The sequence below is a fragment of the Heterocephalus glaber genome, unplaced genomic scaffold, assembly GCF_053883595.1.
Source record: "Heterocephalus glaber isolate CG9 unplaced genomic scaffold, H.glaber_assembly_v1.0 deba00001547, whole genome shotgun sequence".
In the NCBI taxonomy this organism is placed as follows: Eukaryota; Metazoa; Chordata; class Mammalia; order Rodentia; family Bathyergidae; genus Heterocephalus; species Heterocephalus glaber.
Genome location: NW_028258340.1, coordinates 1,036,411 through 1,059,832, shown reverse-complemented (window position 1 = coordinate 1,059,832; position 23,422 = coordinate 1,036,411). Strand labels below are relative to the sequence as shown.

The following is a 23,422-nucleotide window of genomic DNA, read 5'->3' as shown; positions in this document are numbered from 1 at the left end:
ATTAGTTCCACGAAGGCAAGGAGGAATCCCCAGCACCTGGCCCACAGCTTGAGCTCCATAAAGGACAAACGAAAGAACTCCTTTGGCCACCTGAGCCTCAGTCTCTCCATCTGTGGGATGGGTGTGCCTTTTCATCTGGAGGCACTACCATGTCCGTTCCCTGCCCCACCCCCACAGAGCACGGCTCCCAGAAATCCTCAGCCCAGGCTTACATTTTTCCATTTTCTGGGCGCTGATGCCCACCACGTGCACCAACACTGGCCATACAGAACTACCACCCCCAGCATGCCTCACGCGTTTGGGATGCACCACAACCTGTAGGGGTATCTAGGTACGAAATAGGTGCCAGTGGCCCAGGAGCAGGGGCAAACTCCCCCATAGCAAAGCATCTGTGGTACATCCCAGACTGGGGGCCCTCTAAGGCCCCGCGCTTCTGAGCTCCGCGCAAACTCTAGTCCTTCTTGCAAGACCGAGGTGGTTTGCTCTTCCGTTGCCCCGTGGCTTCAGCTCATCTCCAACAGGAAGGCGAGGCTTCCGCCCGGCACAGGGGGTGAGCTGGAGCACCTTGCCCCCAATTCCCTGGACAGCATTTGGAGGAGGGCGTTCTTCTTATCCCAACTTTGGGGGTCCCCCAATGGGCATATTTGGAGGCTTCAGGCCCGGAGGTAGCATCTAGGGGGGTGCATGCTTTTGGGTAGACCCTTAGCAGGCGGCTTTTAGGGACTCGGATGGGCTTTGGAAGTCTGTTTTGGAGAGTACTCCTCGGAGGCAGGACTTGCGGGGAGGTTGAGGGAAGGTCTTAGGGTCTGTGTGTGAATGCTCTTTCCGTGAGCAGAATCAAGGGGAGAGAAGTTTGAGGTTAATAACAGTCAAGGTGGGAGTTGAGGAGGGCTTGTTTTACCGCGGGACCTGGTGACAGTGGGCACGTTTGGGACCGACGTGGCATTGTGGAGGTTCCAGTAGCCTTTGTGACCTCAGGTTCTATGATAAGGTCTCCGAGCCCAGAACACCCAGGACTGCGAGACTGGGCAGGTTGAGGCCCAGAGCTCCTCTACTCAAGCTGAGGAAGAGATGGTCCGCCAGGCTCTTCCCTGAGCGAGCGGACGTAGTGCCGCCCGGCCTTAGTTGGCGGCGGCTTTATGTATTATTCATGAGGAGGTGGGGCCAGGGTGGGGAGCCGATTTTTGCCTCTTTCGCACCTGGCCCCCCAGGAGGCATCGACTTGGGAATTTCTCACGAGAGAGCAGACCAGTGTGCCAAAGAGGCTTGCTGAAAGGGTGTTCTGAGGTCTGCCGCGCAAACCAGAGTTTATTGATTATTCATACAATAATCAGTCAAGGTGAGTCCAGCCCTGAGTTTTCTAAGGCTTTTCTAAAGGCCCTGTGCATAATTTATGAGGGGTGTGACGTTTACGGCTTTATCCGTAAGATCCGCGGTTGGCCTGCTCTTGCAGGTTCTAGGATTTAAGCCCTGCCTCTAGCAAAGGGATGAAGTCTCCTGCATTGTTCATTCTTTAATAGTCCAGTAATTCCAGACTATCAGTTGAGGCTCTGGATTCATATCCCGTCTATCCTTGGCAGTTGTGTGATCTTTGGCAAATCTTCTGTTACCCCTAAGAAGGCGCATGCGGATAAGATTAGCTTAACCTTCGTCTAGCCACTTTATTAGCCCATTTTATCTTTGAAACAATCCTAGGGGTAGATTAATATTATCCCGCTTTATAGATAAGGAAACCGAGACACAGGAAGGCTAAGTAAATTGCCTAAGTTCACGCTGTCGGTGAATGGCAAAGCTAGGATTCAAACCCAGCCTAGTTCAGTGTCTGTAGTCTAAACCAAATACCATAATGTCCTTTTCCCAATTTAATAGTACTGCTTTGCTGTTGGCCACGGTGTACGTGTAGCTGTAGTCCCAGCTACTTGGGAAGGATCTCTTAAGACTGGGAGACCAACCTGGGCAACACGGGTGGGGGGGTGGCGGCGAGGTGGGTAGACTTGGCGAGATCCTTCTCAAAGTAAAAAATTTTAAAAGGGCTAGGAATGTAGCTCATTGCAAAGGTTCTGGGTTCAATCCCTAGTAGGGGCGGGGGGATCCACCTCCATCACAAGGTAAGTTACTGTTACTATTCTGATTTCTAGATGGGGAAACAGTTGCCCAAGGTTTGTCTAGTGGCTGGTTACATCCTCACCTATAATTAATTTTATATTAATGTAAATATAACTTTATTTATTTTTAATGTAAATATAACTTTACCTGTTACACATATTTAAAACATTTAACAGTACCTTGTGGCAGCACTGTTCTTAGGCTTATCGTGATTCATATTCTCTGATTTTCATAATAACGCATTTCGCCTCTATGAGGTGGATGAGTTCTATTACTGTCCTCTTTTTTACAGTTGTGGAAACTGAGGCGCCTGCCAAAGGCATATAGTGAGTCTGTATTTGATTGGACCAAGGGAGCCCTGGTGCCTGAGTTTAGTCAGGGTGGGGGAGGGGCCTCTACTCCCCTTGGGTTTCCCCTTGGCTCTATAGATCATGCTTTATTACTCAGGAACGGGAAGGCGGGACCACATTGCCCAGACTACAGTGTCATAATCCCTATTTTCTGGGCGGAGCTATCTTAGGTGGTTCTGGCCGCTCTGCCTCATGAATAATTCATGAGCTGGATGGGACTCTTTCTCGATCTCGATGAGTTTCCAGGCTGAACTGCTGCAGCAGCATCATTCATTATTCAGGAGCCAGGGGAGTGCTTTTTTCCCTGCAGTAGCCCCATTTTCCTGCTTACACAGAATATTAGATGCAGCAGTAGGCGGGCCTGTCCCTTTTGTTCCAACCCACCAGATCTCATGCATTATTCATAAATAAGATGTAGCCTTGGTCTCCTTGGCTTCCGGGCTGCTGCATGATCATTAGTTATTCATGAGCAGTGGGGTGTGGTTGCCATGATTTAACATCTGCTTTCTGGTTGCCTGGTGTTAGTCAACCAACTACCCAGCTTCATGCATAATTTATGACCAGTTAGAGTGGCCTTGAAGTCCTTTCTTGGTTTCCATAACAGCCTGGCTGCAACAATTCATTCTTTATTCATATTCCTTGGGGCGTGGCTTCTTGTTTTACCTGTTTTCCTACGCAGTTACTGCTATAGTAGCCACCAGGTGGAGCCGTTCCCTTTCTAGTCAAATGAGTCAAGCGGAGGGGAATTTATACATGATTCATAAATGGGCGTGGTCCTCCTGCATCCGGGTTCTTGGGGGTGGGACCCAAGGTTTTGTTCCGGCCTCGGGCTCGGTGGCCGCCATCTTGTGTCAGCGGCTGGAGTGAAGGAGGTTGTGAGAAGACTATACCACCACAGCCGGGGGAGGAGAAGGCGGTGGTCCTAGGTGGCCCAGACGGCGGGGAGGAGGAGAAGGAGGAGGGTGGCGGCCGGGCTTGACTTCGGCTCCTTGAGGAGTTGGCGGCGGCGGCGCGACCCGGGGAACCGGCATTGGTAACGAATGGCTTTTCTCAGTACTTGGGCCAGGTCAGGTGTTTTCTTGAGGCAGCAGAAGGACCTGGGCCAGCGCTTTACGGGGCTGAAGTGTGGGCAGCCAGCGTTAATTGTGGCATCAAGGTTCATCGGAGGAGGGAGGGGGGCTAGATCCTGGGGCGGGGCTGATATTTTCAGTCAGGGACCATTCCACTCTCTCAGGCTCCGAAGTCTGACCTTGGGGCCAGACCCCCTGATCTGCTTATGGAGATAGCCTCAGCATCTTTAATCGAATCGCCCCAAATCTTGTATCTTAAACCCTAGTCACTGGGATTAGCATTGCTGACGAAAGCCCCTTAGCATTGTATGCCATTAAAGACTTACTTTAGAATCTCCCATGGGACGTCTCCTAGCTAGCTCTTCAGTATTTGCCCTCACGTCTACCCAGTGGAGCCAGACTTCAGAGAGGGTCTATGTGGCCTTCATTTCTATCAGTTCCTACCCTCAACACTTATCTGTCCTCAGAGCTGCCATGGAGATTAGACCCTGTACAAAGCCCTTTGGGCCTGGCCTTCCTGAGAACTTTTCCCATATCAGGTCTCCCAGCCCCACCCTGTACCTACCATCATCCACCAGAGACCCCTGAGCATCTGCCATTAAGAGTCTTCTTCAGCTCCCACAATTAGAATTTGAAGATGTTCCTTTCTTTTAGGGAATTTTTCCTTTTTCATGCTCCCAGTGTTGTGACACTACTCCACAGGCCTCAGTATCTTCCCCTCAGAGTCTCTCAGGGGACCAGATGTCATGGAGGAGCTGTTTAGACACATAATCCTCCATTAGAGATCCCTTACCACTATCTACTCTGGTGGACCCTGTTGGCTTCTACCTGCCTTGGCCAGACACTCACCTCCTCATCCCCACTCTACACCCCACCTCTGCCTTCAAAAATAAGCAGGGTTCTAGGTTCTCTTTTCACAGGTCTCTTAACTTCACCTCAAGCCTCAGAATCTGTTCTCAGATCTTTTAAAGGTCCCCAGCATCTTCAGAGCTTCTGTTTTCAGGCTTAGAACCCCAGTATCATTGTCAGCTGTCCCTTCTCCCAACAGGCCCAACTTGTCCTCCATCAAGTTAGAAAACCCTCTTCTCAGCATCTACTCAGGGCTTTTGTGGGGTCAAACATAATTGGTCAGAGAAACCCAATCCACTTGGAGATCTAGCCAGTGTTTGCTTACTAATCTTTTTAAGCCTTGAACTATCTGGGCTCATCTTCCCCCTCCACTCCATCAGAGCAGCTGTGGTACCTAGCATGCCCTGTCAATTCCACACAGTCTTTTATATCCCATTAGAAATCTGTCCCTAAGGGTCTGACCTCTGAGATTTCTCTCAGCCTCTCAGCAGCCTCCCAGCTTCTGGGAAGCTAGCATCAATGTCACAGATACCTCTCCTCTTGTGAATCCCTATGACTTTTGATGAAAGGTTTCTTTCTGCCACCAGTATTTGTCCCCAGAGGACCCCCACCCCTGGGCCCCAGCATCTTCCTGATGGACCATACTCCTCCCCCTAGACCACATCTTCCTACATCCTGATTCTATGTAACTTCTCCTAGTAACTGATCTGTTTCCTTGCAGGCTCTGAGGGCTTCCCCAAAAAATCCTTTTCCAAACACCCAGATTTGAGTCTTTCTTGATACCTGGGCCTGGCTCCCCACCCACTGAGGCTGATAACGTCTTTCCTAACTCCCTCAGAGCACCTTAGGCTCAGACACCCACCACCTAGTTCCCAATGTCACGTGCCTAATGACTTCTTAGTTAACCCCTCCCAGGAGCCTTGCCATGACCTAGCATAGCATCCCTTGTCTGTGCCCTGGCTTTTCTATCCTTATTACTGGCCTTGTCCCTGCCCTCTCTCAAACCCATGCCAGGATTCCTCCCTCAACCATCTCTGGTTTTGGGGGTGGAGCACGCTCAGGCTTCACAATCATCTGTTTGGAGCCCCCCAGTAAGTTTTGGAATACTGAGCCCCAGTTCAGCTTTGCCAACCAATTTACAGAATCCATGTTCTAATAGAGACCTCATGGGTTGAGGAAGAAAGAGTATGTTTTTTCCCCCCTCTGGGGGTGATGGATGTTCAGCTCCTGTCCAGCGGTGTTCGGCGTCTGTCCCAGATGCCTGCTTGGCTTTTAGACAGGGTTGCTTCAAATCTTGGCAATCAGAATCCACTTTTGAGTGGTCATCCCAAACCTGTTTAGACCCTTGCTCCCAGCACTACGATTCCAGAGGTGGAAAGTGTGGATAATAAAGAGCTCTCTGGCTTTGGATTATTTCTGATTTAGGGAGTGAGGAGAGGATGTGTCGTAAAACAAGCCAACCAATGACAAGGCAAGGAAATAACTTGGTAATGGAGGCCTCTGCAGGTGCTTAGGGAGAAGCTCACCTCCTTAGGTACCTGAGTTCTGACCATAGACCTTGGCTGCTCTAATCTTCCTAGCGACCCCTTGAGGACAGTTCCTTTTGTCCCAGCTCTTGGAGAAAATGAGGCTCAGAAGAAATAAGATCCCTACACTGGGTCAGAGAGCCAGTAAGTGGAAAATGAGAATTGCCTTTGTCTCTTCTAACTCACCAAGTGTGGGTTGGTTCGTAGCATCTCAGCAATTTACCTGGCAGCCTGAGGGGCCCAGCCGGTTTCCTGCATCCCTGTGTCCCCCTCCCCTTACCCGATAATCCCTTAGCCCTATTGGCTGACCCCAGAGCTGGATCCTAACTCTGCTCACACAGGAAGATTGGCAAACTGATACTGTATGACACTGGGCAAGTAAGTGGAGGTGTCTGGACCTTTGTTATTCATTTGATGTGGGCATGGGGTTATGTAGTTCATAGGCATTGTTAGGATTGGACAAAGCCCTTTAGCCTGTGATTGATAGGCACTAAGCTCTTAGTAGATGGCAGGGAGCTCTTGTCTTTGTGGTCAGTGCTCAAGTGTGACAGGTGCCAAGATGGAGTCTTAGATACATTGGTGATATATGGTGTGGCTGAGTATCAGGAAATGCTCAGTGTAGGAGGGGTTATGTAAACAGAAAACTAGGGCACAAGCAAAAGCTCCTAGCTCTGAGCAGCATTGCGGATGAGGGGAAGTGACCCAGTCCTGTGGTTCTCTGGCATCTGGATCTAGTATTTCCCCCCCACCTCAGAATTCACTGCCCCAGCAAGCTGTATTGTTCTATCTCTGGGACCTAGTTCGTGACCCTCAGCAAGTCACTTGACCCTGTGAGCTTAGACTTTCTCATTTGTCTCACAAGGATGCTAAACCCGGCCTTGTGGGGTCAACACCATAGAGGGATGAAACTTGACACTGGGAAGTAGCTTGGGCTTCGGTCAGCAGATCCTATCCTTGTCTGGTCCCGATTCAGCTTGTTTGTGGAAATTGTGGTCGCCACACATCCTTGAATGAATTTTCCCTTCTGTGTGAGTTGGGGGGCATTGCATATAGTAGACCAATCCTTACAGGTGTGTCCTGAGGACAGACAAGGCTCAAAGTGCTTATTTTGGCATCTGGCACAGGGAGGACTCCTAGGAAGTGTATTTATTACTGTTAACCTGTTTAAGCCACTCAGGTACAGATGAGACTTGGGAAGTGTGTTTTCTTTCTCCTACAGCCCTTCCTATGATTCCTCTTCCAAATCTGAGGGTGAGGGGATTGGGCTTTGTAAAATGCCTCCCTGAACTCCACTGGGGAGAAAGGCAGCAAAGTATCTCCTGCCATCAATGCCACCTTGGGGGATGTCCATGCCTTATCTCCCTTCTGTCCCCCACCCTACCTGCCCCTTTGTTCCTGGGATTAAGTGGGAGGAGAATGAGGAAACTGACTGCTTGGTGTTGCTTACCTCCTCTGGGCCAGATCAGTAGTCTGTTCTTTCTTATCTCAGCAACCCCATAGGGGAGGTGAGCCCTGCTTTACAGGTGAGGAGCAGAGCCCCTTAGGAGTTAAGTTATACCTGACAAGGAGTGGCAATAAAGTTTACAACAGAATGTCCTGAATCTCACCTTCCCACAAGTATAGCCGGATTGTTCCATTCACCCTATAGGATTGGAGTCCCTGCCTTACCCTGGGCTGAGGAGAGGCAAATGGCTTAGTAGTCAACAGCATGGATTTGTAGGCTGCACCAACTGAGTTCACATCTTAGCTCCCAAAGTGGTGTAACCCTGGGCAAGTCACTTCAGTCTCTCTCTGCCAGTCTCTCTTGTAAAATGTAGTTGTTAATGCTTTAGTCTTCCTTGCCACACAGTAACATTAAGAGGCAGAAGAACATTCTCACGTTCCCCAGGCTTACGTCTAACCCTCCTTTTCCCTCTAGATGTCCAGCTCGCCGCTGTCCAAGAAACGTCGCGTGTCCGGGCCTGATCCAAAGCCGGGTTCTAACTGCTCCCCTTCCCAGTCCGTATTGTCTGAAGTGTCCTCAGTGCCAACCAACGTGAGTATCTTGTTTCTAAAGATTGATAACCATGGTTGTGCGTGGAAGTGTTCGTTATCACCTCCATGTATCTGTCCATGCCCTGTGCCCTGAACCTGTTCTGGCTCTCCATCTCTAGGGAATGGCGAAGAACGGCAATGAAGCAGACATAGATGAGGGCCTTTACTCCCGGCAGCTGTAAGTGGGGCAGAGGCCCAGCTGGGGTAGGAGGGGGCACTGAGGATGGGGTGAGTGGCCAGGCCCTGAGCCAGAATGTCCCTTAATTTGGCAGGTATGTGTTGGGCCATGAGGCAATGAAGCGGCTCCAGACATCCAGTGTCTTGGTCTCAGGCCTGCGGGGGCTGGGCGTGGAGATTGCTAAGAACATCATTCTTGGTGGGGTCAAGGCTGTCACCCTACATGACCAGGGCACGGCCCAATGGGCTGACCTTTCCTCTCAGGTACCTCTTCCTTGCCCCTTGTCCTTGCTGAGGCACTCACCCCTCTGTGTGCCACAGCCACTTTACTCCTTCCCTGCTGCTCCCCTTCTTACAGTTCTACCTGCGAGAGGAAGACATCGGTAAAAACAGGGCTGAGGTGACTCAGCCCCGCCTTGCTGAGCTCAACAGCTATGTGCCGGTCACTGCCTACACTGGGCCCCTCGTTGAGGACTTTCTTAGTGGCTTCCAGGTATGTGGGGCACCACCCAGCCTCTTGTCAGTTCTCCCTGAGCCCCTCTCTATTCAGTATTAAGCAGGGTGGCTTGGTTGACAGGGTTCATGCTGGGGCACCTAGAGGATGGGGGCAGGGTGAGAGCTGGGCCCTGCTTTTTCAGGGGAAGATGTGTGCATAACAGTAGGGCAGCGTAGTAGGCACGAATACATGAGCTGTGGTTTGTCCTGCTCTGCTGAATGTGACTTCAGGCAGGACATTTAGACCCTGTGCTTTAGTTTTTTCTTTGCAGACTGGGCATAGCAGCAGTTCTGACTTCATATAGTCTGAGAAGGTTAAGCATGTAGAGTAGCAGTTGGCACGAAGTAAAGGTTACAATGGGTGTTTGATACTTAAAACTTGTAGGTTAAAAAAAGGGCTGTGGGAGCTGAGATTCTGCCCTAGGAGTCCCTGAGGGCCAGGGTACCATAACTACATCCTGATGGAGCCATAGAAGCTCACCTTGGTGGGCAGTGATGGGCATTCAGGCCAAGAGCAGAATTACAAAGACCTGCTGAGCAGGCGTTGTCTTGAGAACCAGGAGCAGGTGGGTGTGGTAAGAGTGAGCTCAGACTTTGGCTGGAGACAGAGGCCTATTTCCTGAGTGTGTCTTGCAGGGTATGATAGGGCAGTGGGCAGGCAGCAGTGGGTGTTTGTCAAGTAGGTGAGTCAGCTCTTCTCCAGAATCTGCACCCAGCTACCTCTTTAGCTTTCCTGACATGGTCTGGAAACTCTTCATTAACTTTCACCCCTGCCAGATGAACCCACACCAGGTTGCCATGAAAGACTGCTGGCCCAGAAAGGTCTTCTCAGTGCCCAGCCCATGGCTTGAGGCTCTGCTTTGCTTTTCCACAGGTGGTGGTCCTCACCAACAGCCCTCTGGAGGACCAGCTGCGAGTGGGAGAGTTCTGTCACAGCCATGGCATCAAGCTAGTGGTGGCAGACACTCGAGGGTTGTTTGGGTGAGCATTGCCCCTGTCCCCTTTTCTCCTACCCTTACCAGGCCCAGACTGAGACCCCCAGGCTGTTGTAGCCCTCATCATTCCTCAGTCCACCTGAGTTTGGGATTCTTTGTGCTCACTCTTATGTGGCCTGAGCACACTGATCCCCACAGTGATGGGCTAAGTGTGCTCAGCTGTGTTCACTGTTCCTAGAAGGACACATGAGGCCAGTAGCATGTATGGGCCTTGGGCATCAGTCCTATTGTCTCTCTCTACAGGCAGCTTTTCTGTGACTTTGGAGAAGAAATGGTTCTCACAGATTCCAATGGGGAACAGCCACTCAATGCTATGGTTTCTATGGTCACCAAGGTGAGGAGGCCAGCCTCAGGGGTCCAGGCAGGCAAATGGGCAGTGGCAGTCCTCCCTGTCTGCTTCTGGTTCCCCGAGCCTGCCTCTGAGGCTCACTCTTCTTTAATTAGGACAACCCCGGTGTGGTTACCTGCCTGGATGAGGCCCGACATGGATTTGAGAGTGGCGACTTCGTGTCCTTTTCTGAAGTACAGGGCATGACTGAGCTCAATGGAAATCAGCCCATAGAGATCAAAGTGCTGGGTGAGTCTTGCCATGGGGGCACCAGAAGAGAGCTGACTATGGGTTCAAAGGGTGGAGTCCTGTACCTGAGTTCAGGGTAAGAGGAGACACACCCTGAGTGTTTGAGATGAACCAGAGGCAGAATCCTCTGGGGTCCCATCAGAGCAGGTGGGCATAGGGAAGAGGAGCTGAGTCATGTTGGAGGTGTTCTTGGGAGAATTGGCCCCTGCGTATCTGGGCTGAGGGGGAAAAGCCCTCTGGAATTTGAGTAGGGAGAGTAGAAGAGCAAGCCCCTTGTGTCTGAGCTGATTTGGATAGAAGCAGAGGTCTTTCAGTGTAGACTTGGGGCCAGGGATACAGGGTCTCTTGGGGTTTGAGCAGTTCTGGGGCATAGGACTTAGTTTCTGATGTCCAAATGGAGAAGATGTGGCTCTTAGGTCTGAGCTGGGTCAGGGATACTTTTTTCCTTATTCTGTAGGCGTTGTGGATTTTAGGGAGGGTGGGTATACTGACAGCCTCCTCATCCACCATAGGTCCTTATACCTTTAGCATCTGTGACACCTCCAACTTCTCCGACTACATCCGTGGAGGCATCGTCAGTCAGGTCAAAGTAGCTAAGAAGATTAGCTTTGTGAGTATGGGGGTGGGGGCAGTGGGCTGTGGCAGGTGGTTCTAGATATTTCTGAGCTTTCCATTCCTCTCTTCTGGTTCTGATGCTCTGTCCCACCCCCAGAGATCCTTGCCAGCCTCACTGGCAGAGCCCCAGTTTGTGATGACGGACTTCGCCAAGTATTCTCGCCCTGCCCAGCTGCACATTGGCTTCCAGGCCCTGCACCAGTTCTGTGCTCAGCACAGCCGGCCCCCTCGGCCCCGCAGTCAGGTAGGTGGGTGGGCAGTCTTACCAAGGCAGATGTCCTTGGTACCAAAGGCCCACTATGCCTCTACCTGTCCACTCTCCCTTCCTCCAGAGTGACCTGACATGGTCTCACTTTGTTCCTTCTGGCCCACCAGGAGGATGCGACCGAACTGGTGGCCCTAGCACAGGCTGTGAATTCGAGAGCCCTGCCAGCAGTGCAGCAGGACAGCCTGGATGAGGACCTTATCCGGAACCTAGCCTATGTGGCTACTGGGGATCTGGCGCCCATAAATGCGTTCATTGGGGGCCTGGCTGCCCAGGAGGTCATGAAGGTCAGCTTGAGTAAGGGTGGGGCTGGAGCCTCTCTGACTGTGTTACTTGCTGTCATTCTGCATCAGGCCCTGAGTAACCACTGACTACCTCCTCTTGCCTACACCCTCATCAGGCCTGCTCTGGGAAATTCATGCCTATCATGCAGTGGCTGTATTTTGACGCCCTTGAATGTCTTCCAGAGGACAAAGAGGCCCTCACAGAGGAGAAGTGCCTCCCGGTATGTGAGTGAAGCCTGGGGAGGCAGCACTGGGGGCATGTTCTGGGGAAGCCCCTCTCTGACTGTCCTCTCTTCTCATTCCTCAGCGTCAGAACCGTTATGATGGTCAGGTGGCTGTGTTTGGCTCCGATCTGCAAGAGAAGCTGGGAAAGCAGAAGTATTTCCTGGTGAGTGATCCTGTTGGACATCTGCTTCATTCACCTTCCCAGCCTCTAACTGCATCTGCTGCATCCTGAGGGAGGGTCTTTTTGGTTTTGTACCCATATCACATCCCCTTTGCCATTTTTATTATGCAGAAAGAAAGACTGGTACAGCCCCTGTGCCCCCCTCTGATGCCTTCTTCAGATGATTGTGGGTCATTTCTTAAAGCCCTAGGACCTGCAGATATGGCACTAGACCCTCTTCCCCTTTCCAGCTGGCTCCAGGAGGAGTGAGGAGTGATTGGTGGCTTTGCACCAACCTAAGTCACCCTGACCATCTCCTGATAGTGCCTCTCTTGGCTGCTGCTTAGGTAGGTGCAGGGGCCATTGGCTGTGAGCTGCTCAAGAACTTTGCCATGATTGGGCTGGGCTGCGGGGAAGGTGGAGAAATTATTGTCACAGACATGGACACCATTGAGAAATCAAACCTGAACCGACAGTTTCTGTTCCGGCCCTGGGATGTCACGGTGAGTTGGATGGGAATAGGAGATGGGTCTTGTCAGCTCACTTTCCTCCTATCTTTTTCATGTTCCCATTCTTTCTGGTAGAGCTCTTTTTGCCTGTCTTTTCTTTAGTCCTTTTCTTTTTTTCCCAAAAATAACAAGTTTCGGGCCGGGGATTTAGCTCAGTAGTTCTGCCGCCTGCCTGGCAAGCACAAGGTCCTGAGTTTGATGCCTGGTACAAAAAAAAAATTATTAAAAAATCAAAGACAAAACAGAAAACAGGTTAGGATTAATAATAGGATAATAGGGCTAAAAAGTTAAATGTCTGTCAAGTCAGTAAATTCATTGAAGTCCTACTGCGTGCAAAGTTTTCTGCTGGGCCCTGCTTTCAGGTAACAACACAGATGCATACAAATCCACACTGCTCTTGTTGTGTTGCTGTTACATTTTCAGAGATACACATCTGCATTTGCAGGGAGCTCTGTGGGTTTATTCACTCGGCCTTTTCATGCATTTTCTTTTAGTAGACAGTAAATAAGCTTTTAAAAGTTTATACTTCTTTTCATTCCATTGCTTCATCCAAGAGTTTCACCTACTTTGAAAATATTCATCTCTAAGCTGGTGTTCATACACTCTTGTCTCCTCCGTGTCTTGTAGAGTAGGGTTCCATCAGTTTTGTAGCTTCAGGTCGGTTGTGGTTGGGTACACCTCTAATCCCAGCTTTTTGGGAGTTTGAGGCAGGAGGATCACAAGTTTGAGGCCAGTCTGGGTGACTTAGTGAGATGCTGCTAGATACCCGAAACACGAGTTCATGTTCTCCAAAATTGAAGAATGAATTCTGGGAACGACAGGGGTTACAAGTAGGAAGAATTTATTGAGAGAAAGATAGCTTCTGTCTAAGAGAGACAGAAGGGGGACTGGAAAGTAGGTTGCCCTCTTTGGTCCTTCTTTTCCTTAGTTCATTCATTCAACAAACACTTATAGAGTACTCCTCCATTGAATATATGATTTTTCAACTTTTTTTCTCTTGGCCTCTTATCAGTGGTGCTTGGACAGTGTTGGGGGATCCGGAAACCATTCTCAAGCTCAGCAATTCACTAAGAGAACTCTCAGAACTGAGCAAATAGTCGTATGTGTGGCTATGATTTATTACAGAGAAAGGACACAAAGCACAATTATTGTGCAAAGGAGAAGGCTCATGGGGTGAAGTCAACTGCAAGTTTCTAAGAGTGGTCTCCCAGTGGAATTGCACAGGACATTCTTAATTTCCCCAGCTACAAATTATAACAATAAATCATAACAATACTTGTTATTACACCAGCCAGGGAAACTTGTTAGAGACTTGGCTGGTCATCTATCCAAATTCTGGAGTCTCAGAAGGAAAGAAAGTATTCAGCATACACTGCCGTGTTGCATGGACAGTGTAAGCACAATGAGCCACTGTGCCCACTGTTGCACTGTAAGGAATGGCGGGAATCTTCCTACAATCCGAGTTCCCAGACTGTAGCTAAAGGCCAGCCTTGGAACCAGGCCTTTCTAAAGATTTTAGTCTGGTCAGCTAGGGCCACTCCTGCACAGATGGAAACTGACTTATACAGGGTTCTATCTGCGAAGGCTTCTGTAGAGCACAGTGTCATTTTTTGCTTGTTCCCATTCATTGATTCATTTATTCACCAGATAGTTATTGAGGTAGATACTGTCCTTTTCTTTTGCGGTACGGGAATTGAACTCAGGACCTTGTGGTTGCAAGGCAGGTGCAGTGCCACTGAGCTAAAGCCCCCCCCCCCAGGTAGGTACTGTCTTTAAGGGAGTGAGATATATAATGGAATGAAACAAAGATTCTAGTGGGAGAGAGCGGATGGTAAACAACTGATAAAATATAACAGTAAAGGATAGTTAATGTTTGTGATGAGCGCTCTGCAAAAGCAACAACGAATAAGGTAAAGGAAGTTGGGCATGCCAGAGAGGTTGGTTTGCAGCTTTGATTATAGTGGTTAAGGAAGGCAAAGCTTCCATGAAGCCCTGGGGGCAGGGGCACTAGAGTGCCTTCCCTGCTCCCGGCCCAGATAAGAGCCCATGCAATCCTGTGGAAGAGGTCCTGGTTGCCATCTCAGTTTAACCAAAGTGGTCATAGGAGCCAGAGGTGGGTTCTGGGAAGAGAAGGGGCTGTAACCAGACTTGACCACTTTGAAAAGTCCTTGTCTCTGTGCCAGCACCTGGTTGTAGTTGTGGAAAATCTGCTGCAAGCCTGGGTCTTGTTATTTGAAAAAGCCATAGGTAGGCAAAGAACAAAACAAAACACTGATGTTAAGCTCACTGTGTCCAGGTTGTACTTGTCCTCTGCTTCCTTTGTCACTGAACTTCTGCTGTATCTATCACACTGCCGTATCTGTCACAGTCCTGGCCATGTGGCATTGACGCAGTATCTTTCCTACTAAATCAGGAAGCCTCCTGAACTCAGAGCCTGGTTCTTTAGCATTAAATTAATCCTCAGGTGGACAGCTCTCTCAATGCTTGTTGGTGAATGCACAAATAACTGAGCTCTTTTTCCCCATCTCTACCCTGGACCGCACTGCTTCACCTCCATAGAAGTTAAAGTCTGACACAGCCACTGCAGCTGTGCGCCAGATGAATCCGCACATCCGGGTGACAAGCCACCAGAACCGTGTGGGCCCTGACACAGAGCGCATATACGATGATGATTTTTTCCAAAACCTAGATGGCGTGGCCAATGCCCTGGACAATGTAGATGCCCGTAAGTTTGGAGATGGATGAGGAGATCAGGGGCAAAGTTGTGTGTATTTGAGGGCTGCTGGTCTTCCTGATTTCTGACATTCCTTTCCCTGCTATCATGTCATCATCCCCTGCCCCAGGCATGTACATGGACCGACGCTGTGTTTACTACCGGAAGCCACTGCTGGAATCGGGCACGCTGGGCACCAAGGGCAATGTACAGGTGGTGATCCCCTTCCTGACAGAGTCATACAGCTCCAGCCAGGATCCACCAGAGAAGTCCATTCCCATCTGTACCCTGAAAAACTTTCCCAATGCCATTGAGCACACTCTTCAGGTGAGTGCCTGGGGGAGGGGGAGGGAAAGAGAGCAGGCTGCCAGGCCCTTAGCCTTGAGATGTTGCAAGCCTAAGTATAAGACATCCTTTTTTTCAACCTCCCACTCCCCCACTTCCCACCTGGCAGCCTAGGTTTCTAGAATGACTCATTCTTTTTTCACATCTATTTTAAAATTTTTCCAACACATAGACAAGTATAAAGAATACTAGGGTGAATGCTCAAATACCACTTTTTGCCTAGCTTTAACAAATGTTTTGCTACATTTTCTTCTTAGATTGATAGCTTTTCTTCTTTGTGCTAGAGTGTGTCATAGTATCACAACATTTTACTTCCTACTATTTCGGTCTACCTCTGCAAAGTAATACTTTTGTATAATAAGGTCTTCCAGCCTCAGCACTATGGACATTTGGGGCTCGGTGTTTCTTTGTCCTGAGGGTACTGTCCTATGCACTGTAGGATGTGTCCCAGTATCCCTGGCTTCTACTCCCTGGATGTCAGTAATGCTTCCTTGGTGTTGTAACAACGTAAATATCTCCAGACATTGCCAGATGTGTATGTGTGTGTGGGGGAATAAAGCCTTGTTGAGACCTGGTGTCTAACCAAAACACCATTTTCATGCTGAACAAAATTAATAGTCACTTCTCACCTTCTCTCCTACTTGTTTCCAATACTCAGTTCATATTCATGTTTCCCCAGCTGTTGCTTAAAATGAGTTTAACACCTGGTTTGTCGGGATGATTCTGTGTGTCTGATGCAAACACATGCAGTGCTGATAGTCTCTAGCTGAAGTCTACAAAGTGAACACCTGAGGAGAACACCTGAGGATAAACGTAACCATTCAGGGTAGTTAGTAGGGTTATGGTGGTGGGGAAAAGACCAGTTCTACCTGTCATTTTCCATTCTGACTCTGGTTCCAAAGGGGCTGTGTTTATGTTTGGGCACCTCCCACAGCCTCACCTCATGTCCCTCCTCTGTAAAATGAGGATGGCAGTAGCATCTACAGTACTTCACAGGGATGTTGTAAAACCCTTAGCACTCACTACACGACTCTCACTGTTTTAAGTAACTTTTAAATATGTTCATAGGGGGCTAGAGTTACAACTTAGTGGCAGAGTGTGTACTTAGCATGCATGAGGCCCTGGGGTTGAACCCAAGCAGTGCAGAATGGAGATCTATACTCAGGTTCATTACTTCCTAGTTGAGCTAAGCATTGCTGTTACAGTATCTATTTCAGAGGGAAGGACACAGAATTAAAGGTATCATGTGTACCTAAAGTCAACAAAACTAGGAAATACGTAGCAGAGGTAGAATTAGAACCTAAATCTAATGTCTGTATTTTCCAAAACACTTCACTAATGACTGTGTTTACTGTCCTGGGAATTCTCAAAGGATAGAACTTCTGTCTTGTTTTCTGCCAAGTCCCTAGAGTCTAGATAGGTATTGTTTTTGGTTTTAGTCTAATATTTTTTTCTTTTTAAATTTGTTGGTAGAATACACTTAACTGATACATTTCCTTTTTATCAAGGCATAGCATACGTAGAGTAAGGTACATCTTATTAATGTTTTCATGCATAATACTGGTATAATCACTGCCCAGTTCAAGTTTGTTGGTTTTTAAATTTAGGTGCTGGGAGTGTGGGAGAGTAGGGAAGGTTGGGGCTTCCACTTTCCCAGAGCAGCTGTGTACCCTTGCTTGCTTTAGTCTTTCTCATGATGGTGGAAGCCCATTTTGTCGACCATTATCCCACCTAATCCATTTACTCTGTTTGCAGTGGGCTCGAGATGAATTTGAAGGTCTCTTCAGGCAGCCAGCAGAAAACGTCAACCAGTACCTCACGTGAGTAACTCATGCCTTTTCTCTCTCCCCTGCCCACCCGCCGTCGCATATGTCTGCTCTCTACCGCTGTCACCCTCAGCACCAGGCATCAGAATGCTTGGGCCTCATCCTGTTGGGGGTCAGGATAGAAAAGGTGGGATTTCCCTGGAGCCTCCTCCTGGTTCCTCTGTGTAATCCTGCCCTTTTGCCCTCTCCACCTCCTTATAGAGACCCCAAGTTTGTGGAGCGGACTTTGCGGCTGGCAGGTACCCAGCCATTGGAAGTACTGGAGGCTGTTCAACGCAGCCTGGTGCTGCAGCGACCACAGACCTGGGCTGACTGCGTGACCTGGGCCTGCCACCATTGGCACACCCAGTATTCTAACAACATCCGGCAGCTGCTGCACAACTTCCCTCCTGACCAGGTAGTGCCCATTTCTGGGTCCATTTGGCCGAATGTATTTCCCTGCAACAGAGCCTGCTAAGGGCTCTTCATGTGGCTTCTCCCAGTTACTAATCCAGCCCTGGCCAGTGTCCCTGAGGTATGGAAATCTCAGAGGAATGATTAAGCCAGACATGGATGTTCTGGTTCCTAGTCTGTTTCCCTTACTGTGGTGTGGGCTGAGTAACATGTGACTCCTCTTTGGGCCTATAGAGACTTCAGGGAGGGATTCTAGAGTTAAGAGCACAGGAATCTGGGTGTTAAAATCCCAGGTGTCTTTGAACTTGGGCGTGCCACTTCTCTCTGTACCAGTTTCCTCAGCTGTTAGTGGTAATCTATCTCATGAGGTTTCATGAGAATTAATTGATATTTTTTTAAGTTAGTACTGTTCCTGGTAGTACAGAGTCTGTCTGTTAAATGGCTTTCTGTCTTGCACAGAGGGAGTACCCTGGAATTGGTAAGTTGTTTCCTCAACCAAGTCCCTGCTTCATCCTGGCTTTGAAACTTTCATTTACAGGACCCTACAGTGTAGGTCTTTTGTGATCAGCCCCAGCGCCCTTTGATCAACCAGCCAAGTGAGCTTGCCAAGGGCAAGGCGACAAGTCAGGATTGTCCAAGAGGCCTACCTTCACTCACAGATCCTGCTTCTCAAAGTTCTCTCTCTCTGTCCCTTAGCTCACAAGCTCAGGAGCTCCATTCTGGTCTGGGCCCAAACGCTGTCCCCACCCACTCATCTTTGACATCACCAATGTAAGTCTTCCCTGGGGACTCCGGGGATCAGGTGGAGGGTGGGTGGGTGGAAAGGAGATGGTGGCTCCCCACTCAAGGGCAGATGTGCTCACCCTGCCCTGCCCTGCCTTCCCCAGCCCCTGCATCTGGACTATGTGATGGCTGCTGCCAACCTGTTTGCCCAGACCTACGGGCTGACGGGCTCTCAGGACCGAGCTGCCGTGGCCACACTCCTGCAGTCTGTGCAGGTCCCTGAGTTCACCCCCAAGTCTGGCGTCAAGATCCATGTTTCTGACCAGGAGCTGCAGAGCGCCAATGCCTCTGTTGGTGAGGGCGTTTGGCCAGTTGGCCAGGAGTTACCCCCACTTGTCCCCAGCCTAGTCCAGCCTCCCCACCAACCCTCTGCCCTGGCTTTGTGACCCCAGGCCTGAGGTGACCCATGCCTTCCCCTAAGACACGAAGAGGGTCAGTTGGGACAAATTATCTCCCTCCCACCTCCTTCCCACTCTCTGGTCCTCAGTAGAATAAGCTGTTAGTTCCTCTTGCTCTGTGTATTTGCCTTGGTTTGGTTTTCTCTGTTTCTTATTGACCTGTTCATCCAGGGAATGTGATCTCTAGCAGTGGTCTTTTTCCACTGATACCAGCTCACTCACTGTTGTCTTCATCTTCCAGATGGAGGATCTTCCAGATCTCCTTCATCTCCTCATCTGTACTCCCCTCCAACTTGTTTCTCTGCATCTTCACCTCAGCATTGCCCTCCATACTGGGGCCTGGTCCACACATTTGTCTACCTACCTTTCCTCCTATGTACCTGTCATGCATTTGTAACTCCCTACCTTCCTTCTGAAATATCTTCCCTTTCACGTTCTTTGTGTATTCTTCCAGTCTTCCCTTCCACATTTGCCTTCATCTTGTCTGTATAGTCCCTCTATCCTTTTCATACATTCTCTCCCACCTGTCTCTCTGTCTATAAAACCCCTTTCTCCTCCTATCTTCCCTCCCCGCCAGGTCTTTCCTCCATTGCCACATCCACGTATTTCCCGTCATCTTCTCTATTTACCTTTTTTATCCCATCTCCTGACTTGTGTCCTCTCCCGTGTCTCCCCATGTCCCTCTACAGCATTCTCCAGCTATACCTTTCCCATTCGATCCCCAGCACTACTTTCTCCTGACCTCTTCCTCTGCTTCTTGCTCTCTTTCAGGTTTGCACTCTGCTCTCTTGCTTTACCTTTCTGCTCTTCTATGATGTCTCTCCTTTCCAAATCTTGTATGCTCCTGAATACTTTTTGCCCCACCTTAGCCTAGATCTAAAGGGCTGATGGTGTCCTTCTCTTTGTGCAGATGATAGCCGTCTAGAGGAGCTCAAGGCGATGCTGCCTAGCCTTGACAAGCTGCCTGGATTCAAGATGTACCCCATTGACTTTGAGAAGGTGCTGAGAAGGGGCCCTGGGTAGGGCAGGGGGATGGGCTGAGCAGCCGGGTAACGCTGGAGAAAATGGGTCTCTGGGGATCTGGACCCAGCCCCAGGTGTTTGTGGGAATGAGATTGTGGGCCTACCATACCTCTCTGAATGAATCGGTATTCTCAGCTATCCCCTGTGATCTGTGAGAGTCCAACAGGTAACCGCAGTAGAGGATACTTATGCCTTTTCCTCATTGGATCCACTCTTCCCACTTATAACAGGATGATGATAGCAACTTCCATATGGATTTCATTGTGGCTGCATCCAACCTCCGGGCAGAAAACTATGACATTCCTCCTGCAGACCGGCACAAAGTGAGTAGAATCTAGGCCTGATGTTCCACCTCCTTCTAGGCTTAATTCCCCACATTCCTCCCCTTCTGTAGATCCTGAGCCCCTTGCCACTTAACTATCACATTCCTTGGTTCCTTCTGTCTCACAGAGCAAGCTGATTGCAGGGAAGATCATCCCAGCCATTGCCACGACCACAGCCGCTGTGGTTGGCCTGGTGTGTCTAGAGCTATACAAGGTAGTACAGGGGCACCGAAAACTTGACTCCTACAAGAATGGATTCCTCAACTTGGCATTACCCTTCTTCGGCTTTTCTGAACCCCTGGCAGCACCACGGCACCAGGTAGGGGCCCTCATCAGGAGGTTGGGTTTATGAGTAGGGCATGTGTCTGCAGCACCTCTCACCAGGTGAGGGTTTCTATCTGTGTACTTCTTTTCAGTCCTTGTTCATTTATACATTAATGATACCATCCAAGTGTGTGCTGAACATTGCTCTGCTTCTCTGCCTGTGGCAATCATCAGAAAAGATGAGATACTTGAATTATGCCCTGGGCAGTATTGGGGTGTATGTGTGTGTGTATATGAATGTTGGTGGTACTGGACCCAGGACCTTTACACTGAACTACATTCCCAGCCTCCCTGTCATTCCCTTATTTGGGCATAATCTTGCTAGGTTGCTAAGTTGATCACTTTGGCCTCAAAGTCAAGATCCTCCTGCCTCAGCCTCCCAAAAGTGCTAGGATTATAGGGACATGGCACCACACCTCCCCTTGGAAGGTTATTAATAACTACATAATTTCAGCTGGCATTAGATTCTTTTTTTTTGGTACCAGGGATCGAACTCGGGTCCTTGCACTTGCAAGGCAAGCGGCGGAACTGCTGAGCTAAATCCTTGGCCCCATTGGCCCCTGGTATTAGATTCTTGTTGTGCTGGGTGCTGTACTCGGCTCATTTACTAATTCACTTGTTTATTGAGCACCTACTGTGTGCAGGTAGTCTTTTAGGTGCTAATGTTATATTTATCAAATAGGCTATATAAATGACATGATAAATAATTTTGTTTTTGTTTTGGTACCGGGGATTGAACTCGGGTCCTTGTGCTTTCGAGGAAGGCAGCGGAACCACTGAGCTAAAGCCCCGGCCCCAATAAATAATTTTGGAATCCCCCAAAAAGAGCTTTAAGGAGGACTTGAGATGAGCAGGGATTGATTTGGTGCTGGGTACGGAACCCAGAAGCTTGGCATAGTAAGAATGTGTTCTCTGGACTACACCCCCAGCCAAGGGCTTGGGACTTGAAATGTGGGCTGGTCAGGAAAGCCTTGCTGAAAAGCTGATGTGTGAGCTCACCTGTGGAAGACATGAGGGGACAAGGTGTGCAGGCCCTTGGTAGAGGCTCTGGTACCAGTCCTTGCCAGGGGTACTGAGGTAGAAATATCCCTGGCATGTTGGAGCAATAAAAGGCCAGTAGGGCTGAGTGGGTGAGAGGATGAGGAGTAGATGAGACTAGGGTTCCAGTGTCAGAGAGCCTTGTCAGTCATCAGAGGGTTTGAATGCTTACTCAAGGTGACAGGGCCAGGAGAGGGTTTGGGACAAAAGATGGTTGTGATCCAACTTACCATGTTTGTATGAGTATGGAGTTTGCCCTCCAGAGCGGGCCCTGCCCTTTTCTCTCCTCTCCAGTACTATGACCAAGAATGGACATTGTGGGATCGCTTTGAGGTTCAGGGGCTGCAGCCTAACGGGGAGGAGATGACCCTCAAACAGTTCCTTGACTACTTTAAGGTAAAGACCCTTCCTTACTCTCACCCCACCAGGAGGAATGGGGTGTCCTGTCCACCCCATGACACTGCTGTTCCCCTTCCCTCCCCTCCAGACAGAGCACAAATTAGAGATCACCATGCTGTCCCAGGGTGTGTCCATGCTCTATTCCTTCTTCATGCCAGCCGCTAAGCTCAAGGAACGGTTGGATCAGCCGTGAGTTAGCACAGGGCACGGGGAAGGGGTGGGACTCACCTTGGAGCTCTCCCATTCCCACTCCTGTGCATTGACCTTCATCTGTTCTGTCCCTGCCATCTCCCTCTCTCACTTTCTACGTCCCTCACCTTCTGCCCTACCCCCTGTCCCCAGGATGACAGAAATCGTAAGCCGCGTGTCGAAGCGAAAGCTGGGCCGCCATGTGCGGGCCCTGGTGCTTGAGCTATGCTGCAATGACGAGAGCGGCGAGGACGTCGAGGTCCCCTATGTTCGATACACCATCCGTTGACCCCTGTGTACTCCCTGAGGCTGGTCCCACTCCCCTTCCTCAGACTCTTTCCAGTCTCTGGTTCCCATCTCTGGCAGTGGTCCAGCCAGCCAAGTCCGGTGTTCCCTTATCAACTCCCTACGGAAACCCCTCTTGCCGCTGCTTTCTACCTTATTTGAAACCTGAATCCTAATAAAAAGGTATTAACCCAGAAATGGCCTGCCCTGCTGGTACCACAGAAGGAAGAGGCTTCTTGGAAATGTCTGGTTCATATGGTAACCCCAAGGGCTCAGACCCACCCCAGCTGTCACATTCCTGGGAAGAGAAAATGTGGGAGTTGCCACCTCTTCGTGCCCCCTCTGCTTACCAAGACATGGAGGCACTGGTGAAGCCATAGAGAGCCGGTGCTTATTGATTTCAGCTGGGTTCGGATCTGGCCTTCCCTCTGTTGCAGTTGTCACCCCAGGAAGAAAGTACGGCAAGCATGCTGTCAGGGCTTGGTCAGCATGTCTTACGTCCTTGGGGCAGATCCCTTCTCACCTGGCTCAGAGCAGTCATGACTCCCAGTGGATGCCTGTGGCATCCTTAGTTCATCTCCTCTTGAGGAGTACCAGTACCTTCAGGCATACTCTGCAACCCCTGCACTGGGGATTGAACCAGGGCCTTCACACTGAGCTACATCCCTTTTTAAATTGTAAGATAAGGTCTCGATAAGTTGTCTAGGCTGGGCTTAAATCTGTGATCCTCCTGCCTCAACCTCCCAAAATGTTGGGATTATAGGCAAGTGCCACCACACCTGGCAGTTTTTATGAAAGTATTTGGCTGAGAACATCTGGAGAAGAAAAGCCCTTTTTCTGCCTCTCCTGTCCTTGTCAGCCACTGACCTGCCTGTCTTTCCCTTGAAAGGTGCTCAGGCCTCCTGCCTTCAAGAGGAGAGCTGACTGGGGGGAGAGAGCCAGTCATTGGTTAGCACAGGTAGCAGGAGGCTTACCACCATCCTGGCTGGACTCTGGAGCTGCCTTCCTCAGTCTTGGCTGAGTTCTCCAGACAGTTGAAAGCACCAGTGTGGCTAACCACTCCCACAGTATTGCCTTCCTCCATTACTACTGGCTCCTGGAGCCCGGGGATACTATCCCTTCATACTTCTGTCCTTCACCTAGCTAG

The 23,422-nt window shown here is 49.7% G+C and overlaps 1 protein-coding gene across 6 annotated transcripts; it reads left to right on the top strand.

Annotated features, from left to right (window-relative positions):
* The first annotated feature begins 398 nt into the window (after positions 1-398).
* Uba1 (ubiquitin like modifier activating enzyme 1) lies at positions 399-22,473 on the top strand. Of its 6 annotated transcripts, none has more exons than XM_004871575.3 (27): positions 399-550; positions 1,212-1,339; positions 7,820-7,936; positions 8,055-8,113; positions 8,208-8,376; positions 8,471-8,605; positions 9,482-9,588; positions 9,846-9,936; positions 10,047-10,179; positions 10,692-10,789; positions 10,892-11,038; positions 11,170-11,346; positions 11,460-11,564; positions 11,651-11,731; positions 12,076-12,231; positions 14,797-14,962; positions 15,081-15,277; positions 17,051-17,115; positions 17,323-17,518; positions 18,211-18,285; positions 18,402-18,591; positions 19,606-19,694; positions 19,948-20,040; positions 20,168-20,359; positions 21,697-21,798; positions 21,890-21,990; positions 22,144-22,473. In XM_004871575.3, the coding sequence occupies exons 3-27, from the start codon at positions 7,820-7,822 to the stop codon at positions 22,277-22,279; spliced, it is 3,177 nt and encodes a 1,058-aa protein (XP_004871632.1). In that variant the 5' UTR covers positions 399-550; positions 1,212-1,339; the 3' UTR covers positions 22,280-22,473. The 6 variants fall into 6 exon arrangements, with proteins under 6 accessions (XP_004871632.1, XP_004871633.1, XP_087046061.1 ...); XM_087189935.1 differs by having other exon boundaries at positions 470-665; XM_004871576.3 differs by lacking the exon at positions 1,212-1,339 and having other exon boundaries at positions 406-550.
* The last annotated feature ends 949 nt before the right edge of the window (positions 22,474-23,422 follow it).

Excerpts from the sequence above, each read along its gene's own strand:
- Uba1 (XM_004871575.3), top strand. The coding sequence starts at position 7,820 with ATGTCCAGCTCGCCGCTGTCCAAGAAACGTCGCGTGTCCGGGCCTGAT. Across the intron at positions 10,790-10,891 it reads TAGCTAAGAAGATTAGCTTT|AGATCCTTGCCAGCCTCACT; the intron begins GTGAGTATGGGG and ends TCCCACCCCCAG. Across the intron at positions 14,963-15,080 it reads CCTGGACAATGTAGATGCCC|GCATGTACATGGACCGACGC; the intron begins GTAAGTTTGGAG and ends CCCCTGCCCCAG.